Genomic DNA, 23,940 nt, shown 5'->3' on the forward strand with positions numbered 1-23,940 from the left:
TTGACAATGTAATAATATATATAACAATCTACTCTACGATATATTTCTTTAAATAATATTTTAGGCTAAAAGTACAGAAAAAAAATAGAGCTATACAGCGTGTGAATTTGACGATTTTCCTAGAATGAGAAAAACAAATTGTAAAGCGATTATGATTTAATCGCACTAGCACATCGAGAATCGATTACAATTTTCGAGCCCAATTTCTTTTTAGGTCAAAGTGCGTCATATCGCGGGGGCGCCAGGACATGTTCATTGCAAGCACGTGGTAGTAGAGAGGTCGCCCTGAGAATCGCGAGCTTTCAAACTCCACAGCAGTCAGTCGCCAGCCGTCCGTGCCGCACCAACCGGGAGTGCTATTCTCTTAAAATCTCGCAAACTTTGTTTTTGTCATTATTAGTACAAGGCTAACATCGGAACCATTAGATTTCTACTGGTAAGTGATAAAAGTAATCGATTCGGTAGACGAGTAAATTTTCGTACGAAAGTTTTTTCAACTCACGCATGCTCAGCGAGATAACATAGAAATAAACTGTTGAATCATGCAATTATTTTTTACCGAGGATCTTGTCGACCTTGATATGTTTTTTGTTAAATATAAATTACAAAAGGAAACATTTATTTTAAATATAATCAGTAGTAAATTTTACAGTAATTAAAAATAATGATCACACACACATATATATATATATATATATATATTCATTTTGGAGATTGATAAAAATGTTTACCACATGCATTGCCTAATTACAGTTTTCATTTTTTGTCCACAAGCATAACTTGTTACGCGCTAATTAGTTTGTTGAAGGCTAGTAAAAAAAAAAAAACATGTACAAGATAAGTTGGAATAATTATGATACACTTATCAATCTTCTTTTTAAAAAAACGATGCGCGAAGGACGCGACATCTTTGAAATGTATATGTATAGTTTATAAAAGGAAGAAAAGAAATCTCTTCAATCTCTTCCTCTTCTTTTTTTAATTCGCGATTAATATGCAAGATACTTGAAAGAAAGATTACTTCTTTTTTATCATTATAAGCTACATTTTTAAAGCTCTTGCGTAAAGTTATGTTTTATTCAAATTATTTCTTTGATAAAAGACAATACTCGATCAAAATTACCTGCTCTACATTTACTACCTTAAAGATTTTATTTTTAACTTTAATTTCATTGATTCTATTCGCGTCTCTATGAATTCTACTTCGACTTCTCTATGCAATTTCTCTGAAATTAATAAAGAATGCAATGTAGTGAATACTGCGATACTAGTTAAATTATACGACGTAGCAAATGAGAGAAATTTATGTAAAATTTAAATATTTAAAAATATATAACATAATTCTGCAAAGTGTATGCATTATAAATCTCTGGGAAAAAAAAAAAAAAAAAAAAAAAAACAGAAATTTATCCGGATTTTTAGAGGCGCTATTAGTTTTCAAACTACGCGATCGTTAAAGAGCGCGCGCGATGACGTTTTGATATTACAATCTGCATTTATTCGCGACACAGCAAACACCATCCGAGCAGCCAGGAGTCTGTATTTTCGGAAATTTCTATCCTCTTGAATGATGCATATCTGGCGATAACGAACATTGCAGCTTCCTATAATCGATTTCACGTGCCACGACGTATAATGGTTGACACGATCAGCGATCCGTCCTATCCGTCTTCCTATGTAAATGATTCGGTACAAGGAACGCGGAGATCGTAAGCCAGCCAGTTCAATTTCCATCATGGGCGTGCGCGTCTATACGAATGATCCGCGTTAAACGACAACGATAAAAACAGAAGCTTCACGATTAAAATTCATCGACTCGTAGATTGCTCGGGCTAGCGCGTTCATAAACTGGACACTATTGGAATAAGCTCATACAAGCTCGCAATGATTATAATATTTAAAATATGACGATACTCTGAAACTTTTTATCATATTACACAGAGCGATTAAATTATATATTGCAGTAAAAAAACATAAGTAAATGCAAATTTTATTTCCGGATACATACATATGCATGTATGTATTTTTTTATTTTGTATAAACAATGCTATCATAAGTACATCACTTCGAGTATTTGTCTTCTTCATATATGAACGGATTATCCAGTTGGACACGGGTTTTCAAATAGCTGCAAGGATATCATCATCTTCCAACTAATCTACATTAATGCGCTTAGAAAGGGGAAGTTCTTGTAGTCGAGTTGACGTAGTCTCATCGACAAAGTTGCATTATTAGCTTGGATTAAGAAACGGGGTGCCCTAATTTCAAGTACAAGTATAGTATTCGTACGCAAAGCGTGTTAAATAAATTTAATGAGAATCCTTGCAACGTATTTTTTAGATTTCTTTTTTTTTTTTTCCGCAAATATACGCGAAATCAAGAATGAATTCAGAGATGATACTTAGCATTTTCCCTTCAGATTCTCGGAAAAAATGGCTCACACGTAGTGGGCTTCGTGTAACCGATAATCTCGACGATAAATTTGATGCGCTTACGATGTAGAGGGGATACGTGCCGGTCTTGCTAAATGTCCGACGTACACCTTAGATACGAACGGAATGAGCCGCTTTCCGGATGCGGAACAAGCTCCGCTTCGTCTTGCTTTAAATGGCAAAGGATTGACCCGGGCCGACCTTTTTAAGTATTCCGCTGATAAGCTACCGAACAAAAGGTTAGCCGAAGAAACCGTCTTGGTGATTCGATTGCACGCGAATGAGAGGCGTCCGCAAGATTTCTTACTTCCTCTTCTCCTCTTTCTCTACTTTTCTTTCAACATATCTTCTATACTTTTCTATCGCAGCAACCATTGTTCTATTCGTTTGCTCGCTAGATTTTCATGCTTGATCTATATGTGGTTTGCTTTTGAATGTATTCCGCGTAAAGCACATCGATCAGCTGGTTTAGTTCGCGTAAAGGTAATGTCGAGAAGGTACATACGTTCGCGTATATATTTCTTCAAAATTTATGTCACCGTATCATCGACTGTATCATTCAAAATGAAGAAATTACTTGCAAAGCAGGAATTAATATATCGCATGATTAACGTAGATAGACTTACAATTTTGCAATATAAATTACCCATAAAATACACGATTTGTCGATAAATTTTTTAATCCGTCTCTTGTTAAAAGTACACAGCTTTATACAATCCAAGGTTCAATATTTCATGACGATCTCCTGACCCAGATACCGTAGTTCGGGTACAGGTAGTTCGGATGAATGTTATGCGGACGTATGCGGATACCAAATAACGTAATTATAAACGGCAAGCCGTAATTTTCCGACGATTTACGTACGCCCGGGCCCGGGTATACAACAAGCTCGAGTTTCGCTTCAATCGGCTCGTGATTGATAGCAATCGCAGCTAATCCACGTGGAGGATACTCCGACATATTAGTTTGTATATGCGCCAACAAATTGCGCGTAATCAAATCAATAATTTTTGATTGCGACAATATTAAATTCGGCATTAAAAACTTAAAGATTGTTATTATTGTAGTAGTATTAAAACAATTAAAAAAAAAAAAATATCTAGGCATTTTTACCAACTCGTAAATCGATTCGCTCCACAATTCTGGTACTGAAATCTTCGCAGCTTTTATAAGACGAAACTTCCTTCTCCTTCCACGCTGTACAAGCGAAGCAGAGATTGAATTATTCTTCTTTTTCTGTTAGGAGAAGAATTGCGCTCGTTAGAAAATAAATAGTTGCAACATACAATTGTACTAGTTATTACGCTGCGCAAAGATATTCTGAGAATATGAAGTCTTTTTAAAGATCTTGTCGACCCATATCGATCTAATTGTGTCCGTGTAATTTAATTTTATCAATATTTAGCTGAGCGGTCTCTTAATTTCATTGATAAATAGCCGCGAGGCGTTAACGAATTAAGTTACGTTCTATTTTAATTTGGAAAACTTGTCCATCTTTCGTTAACATCGCTTCTGTTGCGTGTGTGTTTACCCGTAAAAGACACGTAATAAGCTCTTTCCTTGTCTCCGACGTTATGAAAGAATTCTTTGCATCCGCGAAGCCAACGTCGCAAAAAAAAAAAAAAAAAAATGTACATAGAGAGCAATATGTTAAAATTTCCTTTTTATGATAAAATAAACGCTTTAATATAAATGGCTCTTCTTCGCTGAATCAAATACCCGAATTTGTGTGCGTTCAATTATTATGGGTATATAGCAATTAGTTGTCGGTTGCGAGACTGAAATAATATACGATCTGACCGTAACATGTCCCCTTTCGCCTGCGAGCTTTTCGTACCATTTCGCTCTTCATTGACAGCTCTCTCCTCTACGCGTCACGTATATCATCATTGATCGCAACATTTGTGTATTATTCAGCGTTCCAACCATTTCTTTCTTTTTTTTCGCCGCATCAAATGACGCAGGTTGCCTGCGTATAATAATTTTATTGATAGATAAAGGTTGATGCATTTTTTGCAAACTGTTTCATTAATGTGAGTGTGACATTTAGGAGTTAATTCATGAAAATTCAAGGATTCTATGGAACATATATAGGTGAAACATCGTCCATTCCTGTCGCAAAATATTAGAACTGTACTTGAGCGCGGTTTAGGGCAAGGGCTTTAGATCTATAGAACACAAAGTATTTATATGTGCCCGTAAGCCTCTCGCGTGGCTTCCCGCCGCATTCCCTTTCCGGTATCGATAACCCATTGCAACGTGACATCACGAACGGCGAGCAAGATCGATCAATTCGCCGAGACGAACTCCCGCGAGATCCAACAGTCGAGTTCTCTTCGCAGTCCCTTTGCTAGCTGGAGAACCCTTGTGGTACTCGAGAATCCCTCGAAGCGACTCTAGAAAAAGCGAATGTCAAACGAGTGTCATGAAATGAACGGAGCGCGCTATTGTTCTTTCACATTTCTCGAATCCGCATATTGTTTTGTATTTCGCATAATATCACGCATCGTTAACGTAAGAAATTATTATTATTATTATTATTATTATTATTATTATGATAAAATCAACGCGAATTTAACGAAACAAATTTTTATTCCTTGATCATTCACTTTATATCTTAACATTTTATTTTAAGGCAAAGCTAACGTATGAAATTTCATCTACATTGTACGCAAAAGTATCGGAAGTTTTTGTTCTTGATATTATTTTTCCTTAGTTCCTTCAGTAAGAATTTAATATTATTTACTATCAGTATAAGTCGGTTTAAATGATCGTCTCTCATATTCTAATAATGCCACACCATTCATCTCTATTCATCCCATTGTTAAATGTAGTGACAACACGACACGTTGTATATGACGTTACATATTACAAAGTGTGTCGGACAGTTCGCGCAGAAGTATTGCGACAATAATATTCTTGAAATATATCCTTGTGAAATTAATGCAATTAAATGCACAAATAATGCTTCATTACTATACACAATGTATTATTTATGTATAGCATAACTGAAGATGTTGCACGAAAAAGATCTTTGCATTTAGAAATACAAAATATAAGAAAATTATTAAAAAGAAAAAAATGAAAGAAGAACGAGATATGTAAAAATAAAAATCTTAAAATGTTTTTCCTTATATAATTTTTTTTTCCTAACATCTTCAAAATTCAAAATTGCGTCGACAGTATGTCCAAAAATTATACAAAGAAATGTGTCAAATGTATGCTTTACTGGTAAATATTACAGTAATAACAGACGCATATCATCTGCGATTTTGGCAGTAGGTTACGCGATTCGTCGCGAAATCAACCTTATAAATATCGATGGGAAACGACTTCCCGGCGCGAGTTGTAACGGATTTCGCACTATTCAGCTATAAATCCGACAAGCAGTATCGTTACTCGGAAGGAAATCTTTGAAAGTCGCCCATATTACGATGTGCCAGTGTATAGCCGTTTCCCTCTATATCGCATATGAATTATTTCACGAATGTGTCGAATCGTAAATATCTTCGTCGTCTTTGAAAATACCAAACTATATTTTGAGACGTTATAAGAAATGGATTATAAAAAAGACAGCGCGCGACGATGTAGATTTCACATTGAGAAAATTTTAATTATAAAATAATACGCGACAAATTTTCCAAGGTAAATGGCATATAGAAAAAATTATCGCTCAATTTTTTTAAAATCCTTACTTTCGAAGATTTAACAATGTCTGAAATCATTGGAATAATGAAACAAGAAAAACGAGTGGCAATTAAAGGAGCGTGCTGCGAGATAAATGCGTCTCGAGACTTTGGCGCGCGCAAAAAGTATGCTAGATCATCCGCTTGATAACGGTAAGATTTGCATTACGGATCCATTTACCTTGTGTTATTCGGACACAATAATCCAACCGCCTACCGGCTATCTGAGCGCGCATATCTCAAGAATGAAAATCGCGAAAGCGTCCAATATTGTTCTTCCTCGGCGCAGATCGCAGTTTCTGCTCTACGACCGCAGACTGGCTGTGTGCAGCTGAATTCCCGAGTAACTGCGAAAGTTTCGTAGCCTAGCTAGCGTTGCGCCGCTCCCTTCTAACCACCCGAGACGTGTCTTCTCTTCTACAACCTACATATTTTCCCATTTTTTTTCTTCTTTTCTCATCTCGTTCTCTTCCTCTTTATATCTGTCTGTCTATCTCTCTCTCTCTCTGTCTCTTCGTTCGTGTTACTCGCTCTTGATAATCTTTCTACATCTTTGCGGCGGGAATATGCCAATATTCTGTCGAAGAAATCTAACGAGCTAAACTTCATAACATCGATTCTATTAGATGCGCGCGGACGCCTTCGAAAACAATATACCCAAAGTTTGCGGAGAGTTGGCTGTTTCCCTTCGCTCGGGTTACAGAACTTATGGAACATCACCGTGGGGCTCTTGCAGTTTAAATTGTTGCGGCGCGAATGGCATTCCCCGAATTCTTTCCGAAAATTTTCGTCTCGATGTCAGGTTGAAAGAAAAAAAGAAAAAAAAAAAACGATTGCACCTAACGATTTACAACACACATGGAATTGTTTTTATGTACCGTGTTTACGTGACACTTTGTACCGTTCGTGTGTCAAAGTATAAATTATATTTATGTCGTATTTTATGTGATATAAAAAATAATATTTAATTTTATTCAACATATATGGTATGCTTAATTTTCTGAAAACGTCTAACGTGCGTTCGCCGATATACTAACGAAAACGCAAATTTACGGAATATTATGAATTTATACATAACGTTTATACAAAACTATGCTTATTACGTGTAAGGGATTATGAACGATCATTACATAATTCAATGAACGAATTCTGGCAGTTGAAAATTTTATACAGCAATATTATTAAGAGCATTCTGAAAATAATTCCGTAATTATTTCATTAAACCTAGAATGTTGCTTTTCTCAATTTTAACGTGCACTACAGAATCGTATCATATCTCGTATTGCCATGTTGATTCCTATTAGCATATTTATTTTTTTGATATACCTGTCCTGAATTTAATGCCACAAACTAATATTAAATCTGTCTTTGTAGAGAGTGATATCTAGTTCAGTAATATAATTAAATCATTTGTAACGGACGTATTTTAATAGATACATTAAAATACGTTATAAATAAATTCTTCACTTTTTTCCAAAAATCATGCATATTTTAAATGAATGATAAATTATTTCTTTATTTTAAATTCTTAATTAGTTAACTATTTTTTTCTACATACTATACTTGTCGAATTTTTTTATTCTGTGTATTTTTATTTTAACTGCTGATTATTTTGTTAAGTATATTTCTTATACATATTTGACGTAATGTAACATAAACATTATTGTCTCTTGACGATACTGGATTTCACCTAACGATCTGTCATACGACGACACGGTATGCAAATTGTGCTGAAATAAAATTCTCTTCCAGTCGTTTTATTATTCTATCGTTCACATCGAGAAAAAAACACATAATACTTATGGCTAAAAGTGTTTTATTGAAAATTGAGCAGAGCGAGACATATCTTTGAGTAAATTTTCCTTGAAAGATGAATATAGGTTTTTCGGGAGACGAAATCGCGCATTTTCTTTGCGCGTTTCCCTTCTCGCTCGTTACATCCATATCTTTGAAAATGCGGATTTAGACGGGGGAAAAAAAAAAAGAAAAAAATGCGTGCTAGGACAATAAAATAATAAATTTCTAGCTCACACCCAAATTCTCACTTGTTTCGGATGTCATCGCATTTTTCTCGTGCGTTGTCCACGGTAACTTCCATTTTCGTTTATTTCCGCGCGCCACTCGACGAGATGCACATATACGAACAAAAGCAATATATAGAATGGCGTACGCACTGCGGCAGAAACTGCGAGAAATAACACAATCGATGCAGGTTGTAGTCTTTGTTAAATTTTAATGGGCAGAATAAATGTAGTAGTATTGTACAATCACTCAATGTTTAAGTTTTGTCTTCTTACTTACGCGAAGGTAAATCGTTTGTTAATATTACACCATTGTTTACGCAGAATATATTACGCACGTAATCACACAAAATAATATAAAAGAATTTTTAAAAGATTGAAGTTAAAAAAAAAATAGAAAACTCTACTTAGCGTATCCATGGGACATTCAGATCACATACCCGTATTCTTCAACGATGTTTGGGTTTCAGAACAAGGAGAAAATCGGGAAACCTGCGCGATACGTCATAGCCTCTTCAACAATCCTGACTGCATCGGAAAAGCCTCGGGGGATGCGAAATCCGGTGGGCGATGACAAGATCAGCATGGGGGTCTTTCCTCATAATGGCGATGATCACGATCGTTATCGCCAATTATCAACGGCATCGCGACAGACTTCATCTGCGCGAGCAGGTCGTTAATGGTCACAAAGCCATCAGGAATATCACTCAACTGCAAGGTGCGTTACGATATGTATGCAATATATGTAATTTGTTCCCGACGTAAATGCCGCGATTACTTTTGTCCGCATATCGAGAAAGAATGAAACAAAATATGGGCTAATGTTGCTTTACTACTTACCATAGCTTTTTCTATGAATTCACTGTGTTTTTATTTACAAATGTTGATGATAAACAAAAAAAAAATTAACTTGATATGCATCAATATAAATAGAGAATTGATGCATGTAAATGTATTGTCCATATTAATCCTACACATTAAATGTATGTCATCGTGGCCGAATAATCTTTGATATCGTTGTAACGTAATAAATGTCGTATAGAGATTCGTAAGTAAAGAGCAAAAAATTAATTTACGAGTTTAATTACTCGTTCTAAAGTTGACTGCTAAGCCGTGGGAAAATCTAGTCGTAAGAGTGATTCGTTTGGCGGAAAAGTTAGTCGGGCTTCTATGCATCTTGCTCGCGTCAAACTTGCAAGTATGGTAAAGTTTCGATACTATGTAAAATTTTACAACGTCATGTGCGATCTACGCAGTGATTAGACTTTCTTTTACGTAGAGTATTCTAGAAGCATATATCGTAGTAAGGTTCTATCTGAAAACAAAGAGAGAACGAGCGAGAAGGAAAGAGAGAAATAATTAACAATAAAATCAATTAACAATAAAATACAGATACGAGAAAAGTAAATAAGCAAGAATGACATTTCAAATGTTTTTGCTTTTAGACAAGCTTCGGAGCTATTCTCTGCGAATCAACTTTTACCGCGTTTGGTAAATTACACATCGAATGGGGCTGCATTGTCGATTTCCGATTGGCTACAATCACGTATCTGTATTAGCTTGACCGTTCGGATATTTATTTTCTGTAGGAGCTTGCGCGGACTTGCTCGCTGAGAGACCCGATAAGAAGCTGTGTATTCGTCCTACATAGCTTTACAATAGTTCCCGGATTTCAATGTCGAACCGATTAGACTTTAAAGAGTCGCTTTTGCTGCAGTCAACTTATTCCTAGAGTCCTCATGCAAGTACAATTTTAAATTTCCATAGCATGTTGAAAGAATGCGCATGTACTTGAGATAAATGCGCGTTGTAACGTCATTTAAGCTCCTTGTTTCTTATTATTTCGAAATGTCAAACAATTTCGCGTAGCGAGGAATATTATTAAAGCGTATAACAAGACATATTTTATATTTTCATATTTTCACATTCTCTCAATTCTATGCTATTATTAAATTTTAAAGAAACATCTTTCTATATTTATATCTACAGAATACGACTGAGTCACGTATAATTTCTGTTTTTTTTTTTTTTTTTTTTTTTTTTTTTTTTTTTTTTTTTTTTTTTTTTGGCAGTGCTTGCGTTATGTCGACATTAAGTTGTGTAGGATAACACGTATATGGTTTTCTTATTCTCAGCTTCTCATGAAACTTTAATTTTATTGTCATTACGATCATTTCTTTAAAGCCATACTTACAGTAATACGGCGCAATTTTATCAAGCACTTTGAAAAAACCATTGTCTTACGATCACTGTATTAATTTTAATACAGGAAAATCTCTGATATTTTTATTTCAAGAAGAATATTTTTTCTGCCGTTTGTACATTTTACGTATCTTTGCCTTTTGCGCGTGTAATTCTACATACACAGATTGCCACGTAAATGACTAAAGAGAGAAAGGGAGACACTCTTGTCAAGAAAATCGCGAATAGTTTGAAAGTCTCGATCATGAAAAAAATATTCAATTTGAAACTCGTTTGGCGACTTGTCATTTGATTTTACTAGAGCATGGCTCTCGATGCGTGAGTGTTGCTTGCATATACACACGGGCTGTCTCGAGTTATTTGCAAAGTTTGTCGTTGCCAATTCATGTCATACATTTTACGACTTCGACATAGAGTTTCATGCCGAAAATCGGAAATAAAATCTTTCTATTCTCTCTTATCGGCATTTAGCTCTTTACAAAAAAATATAATAACTTGTTTATAGGAGAATTATGCTCTCCATTGTCAAATTAAGCAGTTTGTCAAATTTTGCGCTTAATTCGACGACAAATCTAATATTTGATTGAATAATTTAAATCTTTTTGTAACACGCGTTTACACATGTATTTGTAAAAGTCTGACAGTGTGTGCGAGAAATTGATAGATTTCTGACCGCATAGATACAGCAATTGCCTTAACGTAACAACGTTGACAAACATCCCTCTGTTTGATATATGAAACAAAGCGGAATACACCAGGAACAGACACTTATTACACGCCAAACTTCTAGTTTGTAATGAAACGTACAGATACGGGACATGCGGAATGCGCGTGGCGGAAAGTGAGTCTGACAATGCACGTAAGTGAGTTTGACCTATTTGTCACATCGCAGAATTACAAATTTAATCATCTCATTATGCATACTTTTGCTGTAGATTTAATCAAACTAAAACTAGATATGGCGATTATAATAAGAATTTTTAAGAACGCAAATTAGTGAGCAAAAGTACATAAATCTCTATGTTAACATCGTTGTATTCGATAAAATTAAAATATCTTTAGATTCAAATTGATAAATTGTTCAAAAATTCTATATTCTACAAAAGACAAAGAATTTTGTAAACGTACTCTTTATAAGACATAATTAAATTATGCAGGAATTAACTTTCCCTCTTCTGTGCCTGAAATCCTTGCACGTTGAAACTCTTTCTCCGTCATGGACGTAGCGATCTAATTATAACAAGTAAATTTAATACCAAGTTATTTGAGAGAAATGAAATTGCACAAATACTTAGACGCGCAAAATTACGCCCACGTTGGGTCGTTCAATATCGCGCATCGATCAAAAGGATTACCGAGGGGATTACATGTAAACTTTCATCGTTACGAACAAGCGTGTCACCTTGCCAGAATATGACGTAGCATTACCTGTCCATGAATCGACGGATAAAAATTTGTCATTGCCAAAGGTGCAACTTGTCATTTTAACAGACTGTTGATGCCGCGTGATATTGGTTTTTGTCGATTGATAGGCTATCCTTCCATTACTTACGAGAGTAATTACAACTTCCGCGACGTACGTATCCCTTATGATCCGTAATTGCACTGCGAACTTTCTCACAAGGTGCTTTACAGCGTTGCATAATTTAAATAATATATAATTTAAAGCGTCCTACGGACGAATTTCATAAAATAATTTTGTTTCTAAAAATCGATGTATCTTGAGAAGCATGAGACTACTCGCAAAGAAAAATTATAATTTAAAACTTACGTTTCTCCTCCCCCTCCCCCACCTCCCAAAAAAAAAATCTACACGTACATCTCGTTCGTGCGAAAAGTTTTTAGACTTTAGACTGCTGTCGAACTCGCCAGTCCAACTTATACGCATTCCTCTAATCCCCGTAATTGGATTTGCGTCGGGCTTCAAGGTATGAGAAACTCCCAAACGTCGTCTCGCCTCAACGGGAAGGATCGCACACAGGACCGGTACTAGTCCGATGAAAAATGAGCGACAAGACGAATGGTAGCATCTTCGGCGATGGTAGGCATCCTTGCCATAAGGCGATGTACGGAAACAAATGATCTTCCGGATGTATATTTATTACGTCGCCACCGTGCGATCCCCCGATCGTCGAAATCGCGCATCTTTACACGGAGCTACGGAAGAAAAACACGGAAGGAAGAGGATGAGATGGCGTACATGTGAACGTAGCGAACGATACACATCACCTCGGACTTCCTGCAAAAAACAATACTGACGATTTTCTCGAGGAATGAATGAAAAATATAACAATGATCCGATGGCGCGTTTATTCGTTATTTATAAGATTTTTTTCTCTACGCGGTATTAGCTATTTATTATGATTTAGCGAACGATATTATGAGGTAGAATTGGTAAAGTGATTTTTTATAATAAGTGTGACATTAGATCCGAAAATTAGCACAGACGCGTCAAATTAATAATTCCGACGCCAAATATTTTCACAGATCCTATTATCCCAGCTTGTGACCCGGACCAATGAATATCCGTATTATTCGAATGCCGATAATACCCGAGAGAGAGAGAGAGAGAGAGAGAGAGAGAGAGAGAGCCAGAGATAAAAGAGGCCGTTTTGGGAGTTGATTTTCCCCGGATAACTGTAAAATTTATATTCGGCCACTTTAAGCGGTACGTTCATTCTCCGCGTCCCAATTAAGACTGTCTCGTCGCAATTAATGACAACGAAGCAAACTATAATTGAAACAGAGAGAATGCGATAATCAATGAGGATCATATTGTATAATGGATCGATAATAAAACACCTTGGCAAATACTTCAATCCCGCTTTGTCGCGAACGGGCAGATTTTCCGTTTGCGGTTTTAGCTGCATCCCATTAGCGTTAATGAAAGGCGGTAATAGTGATTTCGAACTTTTTCCATTATGGTAGCGCCAGCTTCCGAATGTCTAATGGACATGCTCTTAATTAATGTTGTTTCACGCGATGTTCCATCCACGCGAATCTGTTTTTAAAATATCGTCACGGGTAAGTTTCACAAGTTGTGTTAAAAAAAATCTCGTCTCTTTGTAAACGCGATAATACTATCGCGGCGCGTATATGGCTTTGAGATTCGCTTATGAGAACATCGATCGCAATAAAGATGCATTGTGATGCACCGCGATATTACCGTATCTTCTTTTGAACGCTGTTCAAGAGTCTTTCAGAAGCCTATAATGCTTCTTTAATGTAGTTTTTAACATTATCTCTCTCATCCTATATTTCTATACATATACACGACTATTTTAATCTTTTAAATATCGACTTCTTTGTTATACGCAAAAATATAATACGTTATTTCGTCTTATAATTATCGGGATTAAAATATATGAATGGCATCTTTTCTCTAATTAAAAGGAGAATAATTTGTTTTCAGATACATAAATAACGATACGTAAAATACTCCGCTCGCGCGAATCTCTCTACGTCCTGGAATTCGTTATCCTCGCGCTTCTATACTTCACGCGTTCATATATTTCCGTCATAAACGATTAATATCGTGCGGGCGGAAATCGTCGCCTCTGCATAAACTCTCGCGAACAACGGTTCTACTCGGCGCAGCTGCCGATTCGCATTTACGAACCGGATTAAACGATGGAACGCGCCACACTGAAATCTCGAAGCCGGCTTTGCCGCTCGCGTTGCACTCGACGCGGTCTGCGCTCTTGTAGGGATCGCGAAACGCTCTTTTAGGTTTGTTCCACGCGAGGGAAACCGTTGGAATACAATTAAAAACCGGAGACCCGTTATTCTCTCAATTGAGAGAATAACGCAACGGTAAATGCTCGCACCCCGCTTAGATCATAAATCACGCGGATTCTTTCACGCGCCGCTTCTCGCGATTCTTTTATTCGTGTACGATACACCGGCTGTATCTGTGTATATCGAATAATCATTAATTCATATTAAAATAAATAAAATATTTTTCCTCGTTTCGAGACACAATATCGGATATACATTTTATTTACGAAAAGATAATGCGTAATATCTGCGAATATTTTAATCACTGCGAATAAACGGATAATCAAGTATTAATAAACATTAATCAATATCTGTGTGCTGTATAAAAATGTGTATAAAAATAAAGCAAGAAAAAGTATTTGGGAGAAAAAGAAAAAAAATCTGACGACAATATCGCAAGTATTGCGGAAGACGTTTAATTTTCTGCTCTGTTAATCCCCACCGTGCTGTCTTGATTGGATGGTAATAAATTAATAACGCTGTGTAAATCTTCCAAAATATACATTCCCTATTGTACATTTTTTTACCTTATATCTTCGCTATATTTCAATCGGTTTTTCAGATTGAATTTACAAAATTGTAATCACACAAAAGACATAATTGTAAAGCCGCATAAATAAATTTCGTTTGCGCCGTCAATAATGTCAATTTGAAATACATGATTTCACTACTAATTTGTGCGGTATATTAATAAGAAATAAATTAATAAATATAAATTAAATTATCTTCAGAGAGAGAGAGAGAGAGAGAGAGTTACACACACACGCATGTACATTCAATCGATAAACAAATGTCATTGTCCGCTTAATATTCTTCAACCATTAGCAATGTGCTCTAGCAAATTGCAATAATCTAATAATAAATCAATCAAATTGCATAATAATTTAATTAAATAATATTGATATTTATCTGATTTGCAACAAATCCCATCATTTTAAGAATAATAAAACGAAGACGATGGATTTCACAATATTTTGATAGGAGTAACCGAGTTAATCCGACATTTTTTTAAGCCAACATACACATCTGATTCTTCAACTTGCTCATTCCATACGAACTGTAAAATCTGACAAAGAGACAAAGGCAGACGTTGATAAAGACATTTAGCTTCCCTTCCCGTTAATCCCGAGCGCTCCCTCATAATCGAATCAATAACGGATGGATGATTTTCTTTGTGGACGGGAAGAAATCAGATCAGTCATGAAGTTCCGACTTTAAAGATATGTAACAATGAAAAATCAATTGTCGTAATAGCAGATGCAACACACATAATGATTTATGTGTGTTTTAAAATATTACATTTCTCAAATATACAAAATTATATATATGAAAATGAGAGAATATGGAAAACAATTATAAGATTAAGAGAGATAAACAAAAGAAATGGAGTTGATTTCTTGGCTAACTGAGATTAATTTGAAAGAGTAGTGCATCGTTAATAATTAAAAGATTGCTTATATTCTCCGTCTTCCTTCTCAATTCTTTCGTTCAAAACCTCGTTATCATCTCTCATATATCGACAATGTATTATTATCTTATATCTCCTTTGATCTTTCACTTCTCTTATCTTCTTTTCGTTATGAAGATTATTGCAAAATTGCATGAAGAGTAAAGATGAATAGGTTTTCAATTTCCGCAATCTTGCAGATTTATACGATGGAAGACAATCTACTTTTAGTTACGTATCTAAAGAGTATAAGAGATGAACTTTCTATGGTTGTGTAAAATCTGATAACCTTGTGTCTCTCTACGCAAGCTCGTATTGGATATCTGGGCTTTCGACAGCCGCGAAGAAAATCAGGGATTGACCTCGGTGGACTTCGGGATCGTAAGAAAGCGCCGTTACGCGTTCACCGAGAGTCATGTCGGTCGTTTATAGACCCGAAAGATTCTCTCTCAAACGACTCTTCAGGGTTACGTAAGACATTGGAGAAAAAGAGAAAGAATTATGATTATTCTATACTCTCTACTTTAGTAGTTTTATAAATTTCTGCCCGCGAAAATATCATCGTATTTTATTGCAAGACTAAGACTGTTGCAATATTGTTGAAATGAAATATAAGTGTACAAGAAAAGAAATATATATATATATATATATATATATATATATATATATATATAAAATATACTTTAATAATACACTAGTACATCTATATTCTATCAGCATCCGATTAATATTTTTGAAGGATATACATTTTTTGAAAAGAGAGAGATAGTTTTAAATTTACACGAGCCATAAGACAATACATAAAGTGCAACGAAGAAATGACGTCGGGATAAAATATCGCGAGTATCTTGCCCACAACTTTCCGACACCGCGTCGTTTTCGCCAAGCCACCTGCTCACCATTACAGTATAATTGTACCTTTTGTGTTTCAAGTATCCGTAAAATTTCTGAGTGCTTCGCAACCTCGAGCAAAACCTTCGCGCGGCTCTACAAAGCGTGCGAAATAAAGGGTCAAAAGGTTACCTGGCTACAACTTTATCCTGCACCCTCTATTCTTTCGCGCTTGTTCCGTTTCTCCGAATTCTCCATAGAATTTTTCCCCTTTAATCGATCCCCACCGTATGCGCGAGCTGTGCGATACGAATTATCCGTTCATCCGGAATACTTAGTATTATCGAATAATTAATAGAAAAAACCTGAGCCTATTATTCTCTTGAATATCATTCATTTGGTGACGTTTTTCTCCATCATTATATCTTTCTCTATCATAATGTCTGTTTTTTAATTGCAGCGCATATCTTTTCGAACCAAGCTCAACTGCTTTTCGTCCCTTGAAAAATCTCAATTATTTTAAGTTTCCACTTTTTTTACGATATTCAAACAAGTATTACTTGTTACTTTTAATATTATTTATTACTTATTACTTGTCATTTGGTATTGACTTTAATCGTACAGAATATTTTTCATGAGTGTGACAGTATCATCTTCTAAAACGCTTCAAATGCTCTCATTATGATATGTATATTATGTGGAAATATATCTGCTAAATGATATCAATAAGTAATATTAAGCATAATGAACGATATCTCTCTCTCTCGTAAAATTCGATATTAGAAAGAAATAAAATGATATTAAAATTAAATCAATATCTTCATCAATATCCTTATCAAGGAATATAACAGAGACATACAATATCATGTTGTAGTTATAATTAGAGAAATTTTAATAAGTGTTTTGATAATAAAGTTTGCAATATATATATATAGAAATTTGACAATTTTTTTACAGCATGTGCATAATAAAAGCATTATAAAGAATGAGATCTTCTTCTGCTGCGATAATTAAAAATATGCAATTTTATTTAATTAAAGAAATGTATTTTTATATCCATCATGTTGTTATTGTATAAAAAAATTAAAAAAATATATATAAAAGATGGGAAAATAAAGAAAAACATCTTTCTTCTGAATAAAAACTTATTTTAAACTATAATACTTGTTGCAAAAGAAACATGATTATACGCGCACACACATTACACGATGGCTACACACATATAAATGTGGAAGCATTTAAAAAATCAATATTTTTTGCCCTAAACATACAGAAGAAGAAGAGAGATGACAATTGGCAACACAAATACAATACGTGAATTTATTTGAACTTACACGGCGTATTCGCGTTTCCCGTTCTTTTCAACGAGAGTCTCGCGTTTTCATGAGAAAGCCATTACAGACGCATTATTCAAACTGGATGTCAGCGGCTTACGTCGAAAAATCTTGGTGAGATTGTATCTTGGAAAACATAGTTCGAATCTTTAGCCATGTGCTTTCTAGCTAGCAATATAGCTAACAATGCAAATCTCTTGCAACTTAAAAGCTAATCAATGTACAAGCGTACTATGCGCGACGATATAAAATATCAAACGTTATAATATTAACATTATTATATTATTCAGGGACGGGAACATTACTCTATAAAAGTAACGCGTTACCGTTACCGTTATTTTTTGTAAAAAGTAACTCGTTACCGTTACTCGTTACTGATTTTAATAAGTAACGCGTTACCGTTACTTGGAAAGTAACGATTCGTTACTTTTCCGTTATGTTTTTGTTTTTTGTAATGCTAAAATAAGCTATTAGATTATAAAATTATTTGATAATCAATATTAAATGTAATAATCTATGTTACGATTAAAAACTCTAAATTAGTCTCTATATAGCGAGCGTTTTTTATATTAAACTTATTTAATGATTCTAATTTTTTATGTTAATATCTTTACTTTTTAATACACTTATCTTTATAGGAATTTAAATTGTAATTTACAAGTTTCAATTTTGTCGAAAATTTTTATCAAACATTATTTTTAAATATTGATATTATTAAGAGTGTATCCCAATATTCACCATCAGTATTGTAAAATTTATAATTTACGTTACTATAGATTTTTAATACCGGCAGTGACTATCAGAATGCAGCCTATGATAGAAGGCTACAAAATATTTTTCAAAAAATACATCTATTGAATAGATATAAGATAATAAAGAACCAAAAAATAACAACAAAAGTAACGGCTAATTCGTTACCGTTACTGTAAAAATGTAACGACGTTACCGAAAAGAAGTAACTGTAACGGTAACGACGTTACAAATAACGCCTTACTTCCCAACCCTGATTATATTAATACTATACAACGACACAGAAACGAATTTCATTAAGTGTCATATAATTTAAAAGTGAGAAGGATTATTCTAATGAGATTTGTTTAATGATATGTTTCAGAGGAGATAATAGCCAATTTGCCTCCTCTACGAATTCCGCGTTTGAGGCATTACCGTGTCACAGACTGGGATCCGTACTTTGAGAATGCAGACGGCCAGGGTATCAATGGCCCGCAAAATATGGCGTTGCATCTCGGTGCAACCGCTTTTCTCGATTGTCGCGTCGCGATGCTCTCTGGAAAGAAGGTGCGTATCATATCGTCGAACTATCCGTGAATCGATTAATGTTACTTTGAAAGTGAGTAGAGAGCGACAATATATTTAAATTATATTCATTTTTCATTCTAATGTATGTTACGACTACTGTACCCGCCGTTTTACTTGTCTCTAACATGACGGACTTTATCTCGTCTGATAAATATTTACTGTAATCACTTATGAATACTATGAGATCAAAATCGATAAATATCGCGAATTCCGCAGGTTATGTGGATACGACGCAACACCGAATGGGCATCACTCCTAACTCTTGGTAATACTACTCACACATCGGATTCAAGATACAGCGTGAGCTTCCAATATCCAAACAATTGGAGATTAGCCATCTCCGGTGTGCGAAGGGAAGATCACGGCGTATACGTCTGCCAAGTGAATACGCATCCGCCAAGAATGCTGGTCACGAACGTCACTGTTCTCGGTAATACTATGTGCTTTTATGAGGGAATAAAATATCCCGAGCACACACACGAAGGAATACAAAAAATGTATACGTTAATATTATATAGGGTGTCCCGAAAGTAAATGTCAAAACTTCGAGAGATTTTAAGGGATCGATGGATTAAAAAAAAAGTCCTTTAGAGATTTATTCGTTTTGTTTTGGGAAAAAAAAAAAAGATATTCCACAAAAAAACATGTAAATACAGAACATGAGAGGAGATATACTTTGTCCAAACCTTTTCATTTAATGCTCATATAACGCCCTTTACTTTTATTTATAAGTATTATCGTAGCTCGCTGCTTTCATTGCGGAGACATCGCTTCGATTTATCGATTAATCGTCCATTTTCATCGGCTACAATTCGCGTTAAAAAGCCTCGAGATCGTTTATCGTGCACTCGTGAAATATTTAGCAACACACACTTGCATAACGACAATTAAACGTTTATGCAAACAAAATTGTATGAAATATATTAGTAAACACGGAACTATTATGACGCAAACGTTACTTTACGTGACATGATAATCAGAAATCAAAATTTTGGAATAAATAAAGAGAGATGTAATAAATTTTTTATATTATATATAATAAATTTTAATATTGTGATCTGTGCATGCAGATATTTTTTTTAATCATATATTTGGTAATTTAATTTAGAAGTTTCTCTTATTTATGAAAGTATTTCTATTTATTTCACATAATTTTGAGATCTCACACACATTATTTTTGTTTATATTTTAAATTATTAGAAAAGTATAAGAGCATACGTATATATATATATATATATATATATATATATATATATTTTATAAATAGAATTCTTGCGGCTTATAACGGTTACACTTTTGACATATAATTTTGGCCGGAGTTTTATATGTGTGTTCCGGATGTTTTTAAGTGATATATTACAGAGTATTGGCGTAATCCTTGGCGACGTCGGTAGCTGCGAGATGCATACATTGTTTTCCATTTCCAAGTGTACAAAACCGAATGTACGTCGTGAATTGTCGGCTGCGTCGCGGCACATCTAAAGAGAACACTGTGGTGAATTTAAATTCCGTCCCCGTAAAGATTCAATTGCTATGAGAAAATCTTACAGCGTATCGCGAGCGGAAGTAAGCCAGTCGCAGTTGTATCACGTAGTACATCTCGTTGCATACAATGGCGATTTTATTTATCCAACTTTCCTCGCGTCTGCAAATACGTTTGCGCATATTCAATGTCGCCGTGCACGCTACCCACGGGTATCTCAAGCCGTATCCTTTTACAATTTTTAATCACGAAATGTGAAGATGTTGCTCACTTAAATGTTTGAAATGTGAGAAATGAAATGCGAACATGTAAAAAAAAAAAAAAAACGACAGCAAGAAAAATTTTTCTCGCTTAGTGTCAAAATAATATTCGTGATATTTAATATCGAAATATCATATTTATTAATAAACTTTTAATGATTTATTTTATTAAAATTAATTATACATTTTATTAAATATTTTAAAAACATAAAATCTTTTTCCCATCTTTAAAAATTAATATCTATATTTTTTTGTGCCGATCTATATTTTTTCTGCAGTATTTTTGCAATACAATCAATGCTTTTTACATTTTTAATAATTAAATTACGCGAATTTATTTAAATTCAATTGAAATAAAGGAATAAAAAAAAAATGTAAAAGAAGCGTAATAAAGAAAGAATGCTTCTTCATCGATTGTTATCTAGTGATACGTCTACGTCTTTTTAGCGCCGGATATTAGAATCATCGACGAAGCCAGACACGAATTGCGGGACCGGTATTACAAGACCGGAAGTGGTATCGAGCTGGCGTGTGTCGTCCGACCATCTTGCCCCGACTCGAGAGTACCTTATCCCGTCTGGCGGAAAAATGGCGAGACATTGCCGGATCACATCAACGTTTATCACATTAATGGGTGAGCATATATCGCAAGTGACGATGGATCGAACACGGCTTCCGGGTGACGGATATACGGCTGAGTCTCGATTTGCATGTGTATGTGTACATGCGCATCGTATATCGTCTACAAACGGGTACATATCGTTGCTCTTATCCTCTCGTAACACGTCGGGCATTTACCTTCTAAACCCCCGTAGGACGTACGCGTTGACGAGTAACGATACAAGCTTTGTGCAAAATATAGTCGTTACAATTGATCCTTTCTCGAGACGACTTACAACGACGATATATCCTTCTTTTTTCGATTCTTTAGACAGACGTGTATTTCTGTGAATTTTATCTTTTACGAATTTCACGCAAATAGCTATCATAAAACTGTCAAACTCGATTTATATTCAAGAGTTATTTGTGCCAGTATATTTTGCATAAAAATTTTCAATTAAAAGATAATACGAAGTAATACAAAGAAAATTGTTAAAACATTCTTATTGTTAGTTTCCTACAGTCATTGTGCAGCCAGAGTTTCGGAGAATACACACATCGAAGAGGAGAAAATCAACACGCGCAACGGTCTCCCGCGAGCGAGTCAGCGAACATTGATGAATCATTTATCAATGATACTCTGATATATCGCGATTATACTTTCGAGTTTATTTTCTCTCTTCCATCGCTCGCAGATGTATACTCACATTTACTTTTGCCATGTTATTTCGGCGCTCGCTTCTTAGCGATTGACTTCCGTATTATTATAATATCGTGCCTGTACAGGGTGATAAATTTCAAACGTAACAGGCCGATTATCTCGATAATTAAATGAAATATCGAGGTCCGGTTTTTTTTTTTTGGACGCGTTCCAAAGTCAAATTCTTTTTATCAAAATTTGTCCGTCTCAAAACAATACAACCTAAAAGAAATCGAATCTCGATATTTCATTCAGTTATCGAGCCTGTTTAATTTACTCAGCCTTATTACGTTTGAAATTTATCACCCTGTATATTGTTCCTGCCATTTATTATCTCATTAAGATGGAATACCACGCGTTGCGTCAAAGACAAAGCTCATATCTTGTTTGTATTTGAATATATCGAAACAAAGTAAATATTTCGGACGCTCCACGTGTACTATCAGCTGAAAGATAAATTAATGTCTTATAATATTATGAATTATAGCGCTTGAATTTATTATATGATTTTATTAAGTGTATCTATATATATCGTTAAATTAATTGTACTATATATCTTATATTTATATACTTTTATTTTTATATATTAGGTAACTTACACTTCATAGATCGTTTTCATTTTTACATATATTGTAAAGAATACATTCCTAAGTAACACACTTTGAATTTTGTGACGAATATATATGAATGAGCGAATGTATGAATATTTTGACAAAATATCCATGACCGTAATATATCTATTCCGTAAATGTAAACAAACACTTCTTCGCCCGCTCTACAACAAATACAATGTATACAAACTTCACATTTCTTAACATTACTTTATAATATCTGAGAAGAAGCGTTAGAATTGTGAAACTTCGAAATTGCATATCTCTGGAACCAGAAGAGAGCGCGAAAAAATTCAAAGCGTGTATTACTTAGAAATGTATCCTCTATACAATATATGTAAAAAATGAAAACAATCCGTGAGGTGTAAGATAATCTGAACATTTACCATAGAATATTTTATTTTATACATTATTCATATTAATACTTCTTCAATTTCTATTAAAATTTAGCAGACGAAAGTTAATATTATATAGATATCACAGAAACATATAACATTGTATAATACGGTAACCGGTTTTTTTTCAGATCGAACGAGGACGTGGTGACGAGGCTTTATATCGAACGAGCGAAAAAGACTGATAGCGGCGAATACACGTGCTCAGTAAGCCAATTCAGCACAATCGCGGTGCACATTCATGTCCTAAATGGTAAATTAAATAGAATTTATCGAATAAAATTAGAGAATGGACACACATATAAATAACGTTATATATACTCTCAACGTTACGAATATTTTTATATATATTGTATTTTCCCTAAATAAATATTTTTTAAATATACATATAACACGTCTAAATATATAGTGTATTTGTGATTTTCGTAAAATATATTATATAATGTTTGGATCATTTGCAAGGAAAAAAAATTATTACCGAAATTATAACTTTAATATAATTTCAATTTTATTATCCGTCTGTCAAATCTAATTGCAGGTGAAAAACAAGCTGCCGTTCATCATGATCAGTGGAACGCAGCCTGTATCAATTATCACGCAATTATTACTGAGTTCTGCGCTGTGTTCATCAATTTTCTTCTTTACATGTGGCAAAGTTATTTTCTATGAAGCATTTTTTTTTTAAACTACCAATATTACAAGCTTATATTTTGTACGACACACACATATTGTTTGTATCAAATATTTTATGTATTTCGATGATACTTTCGTAATATCTTCTTCGACGATGTATTTTGATCCTAATATGTATTCTTGTTTAATATACAATAATATTATAAAC

General features: G+C 34.4%; 1 protein-coding gene across 2 annotated transcripts; it reads left to right on the forward strand.

Annotated features, from left to right (window-relative positions):
* Positions 1 to 334: 334 nt before the first annotated feature.
* Positions 335 to 23,939, forward strand: LOC138939378 (zwei Ig domain protein zig-8). Of its 2 annotated transcripts, none has more exons than XM_070307083.1 (7): positions 335 to 436; positions 8,610 to 8,857; positions 18,845 to 19,029; positions 19,267 to 19,480; positions 21,241 to 21,427; positions 23,231 to 23,352; positions 23,638 to 23,939. In XM_070307083.1, the coding sequence occupies exons 2-7, from the start codon at positions 8,710 to 8,712 to the stop codon at positions 23,766 to 23,768; spliced, it is 987 nt and encodes a 328-aa protein (XP_070163184.1). In that variant the 5' UTR covers positions 335 to 436; positions 8,610 to 8,709; the 3' UTR covers positions 23,769 to 23,939. The 2 variants fall into 2 exon arrangements, with proteins under 2 accessions (XP_070163184.1, XP_070163185.1); XM_070307084.1 differs by having other exon boundaries at positions 23,231 to 23,306.
* The last annotated feature ends 1 nt before the right edge of the window (position 23,940 follows it).

This window comes from Polyergus mexicanus, unplaced genomic scaffold (genome assembly GCF_030449975.1).
Source record: "Polyergus mexicanus isolate NDT 795.1 unplaced genomic scaffold, iyPolMexi1.0 SCAF_14, whole genome shotgun sequence".
In the NCBI taxonomy this organism is placed as follows: Eukaryota; Metazoa; Arthropoda; class Insecta; order Hymenoptera; family Formicidae; genus Polyergus; species Polyergus mexicanus.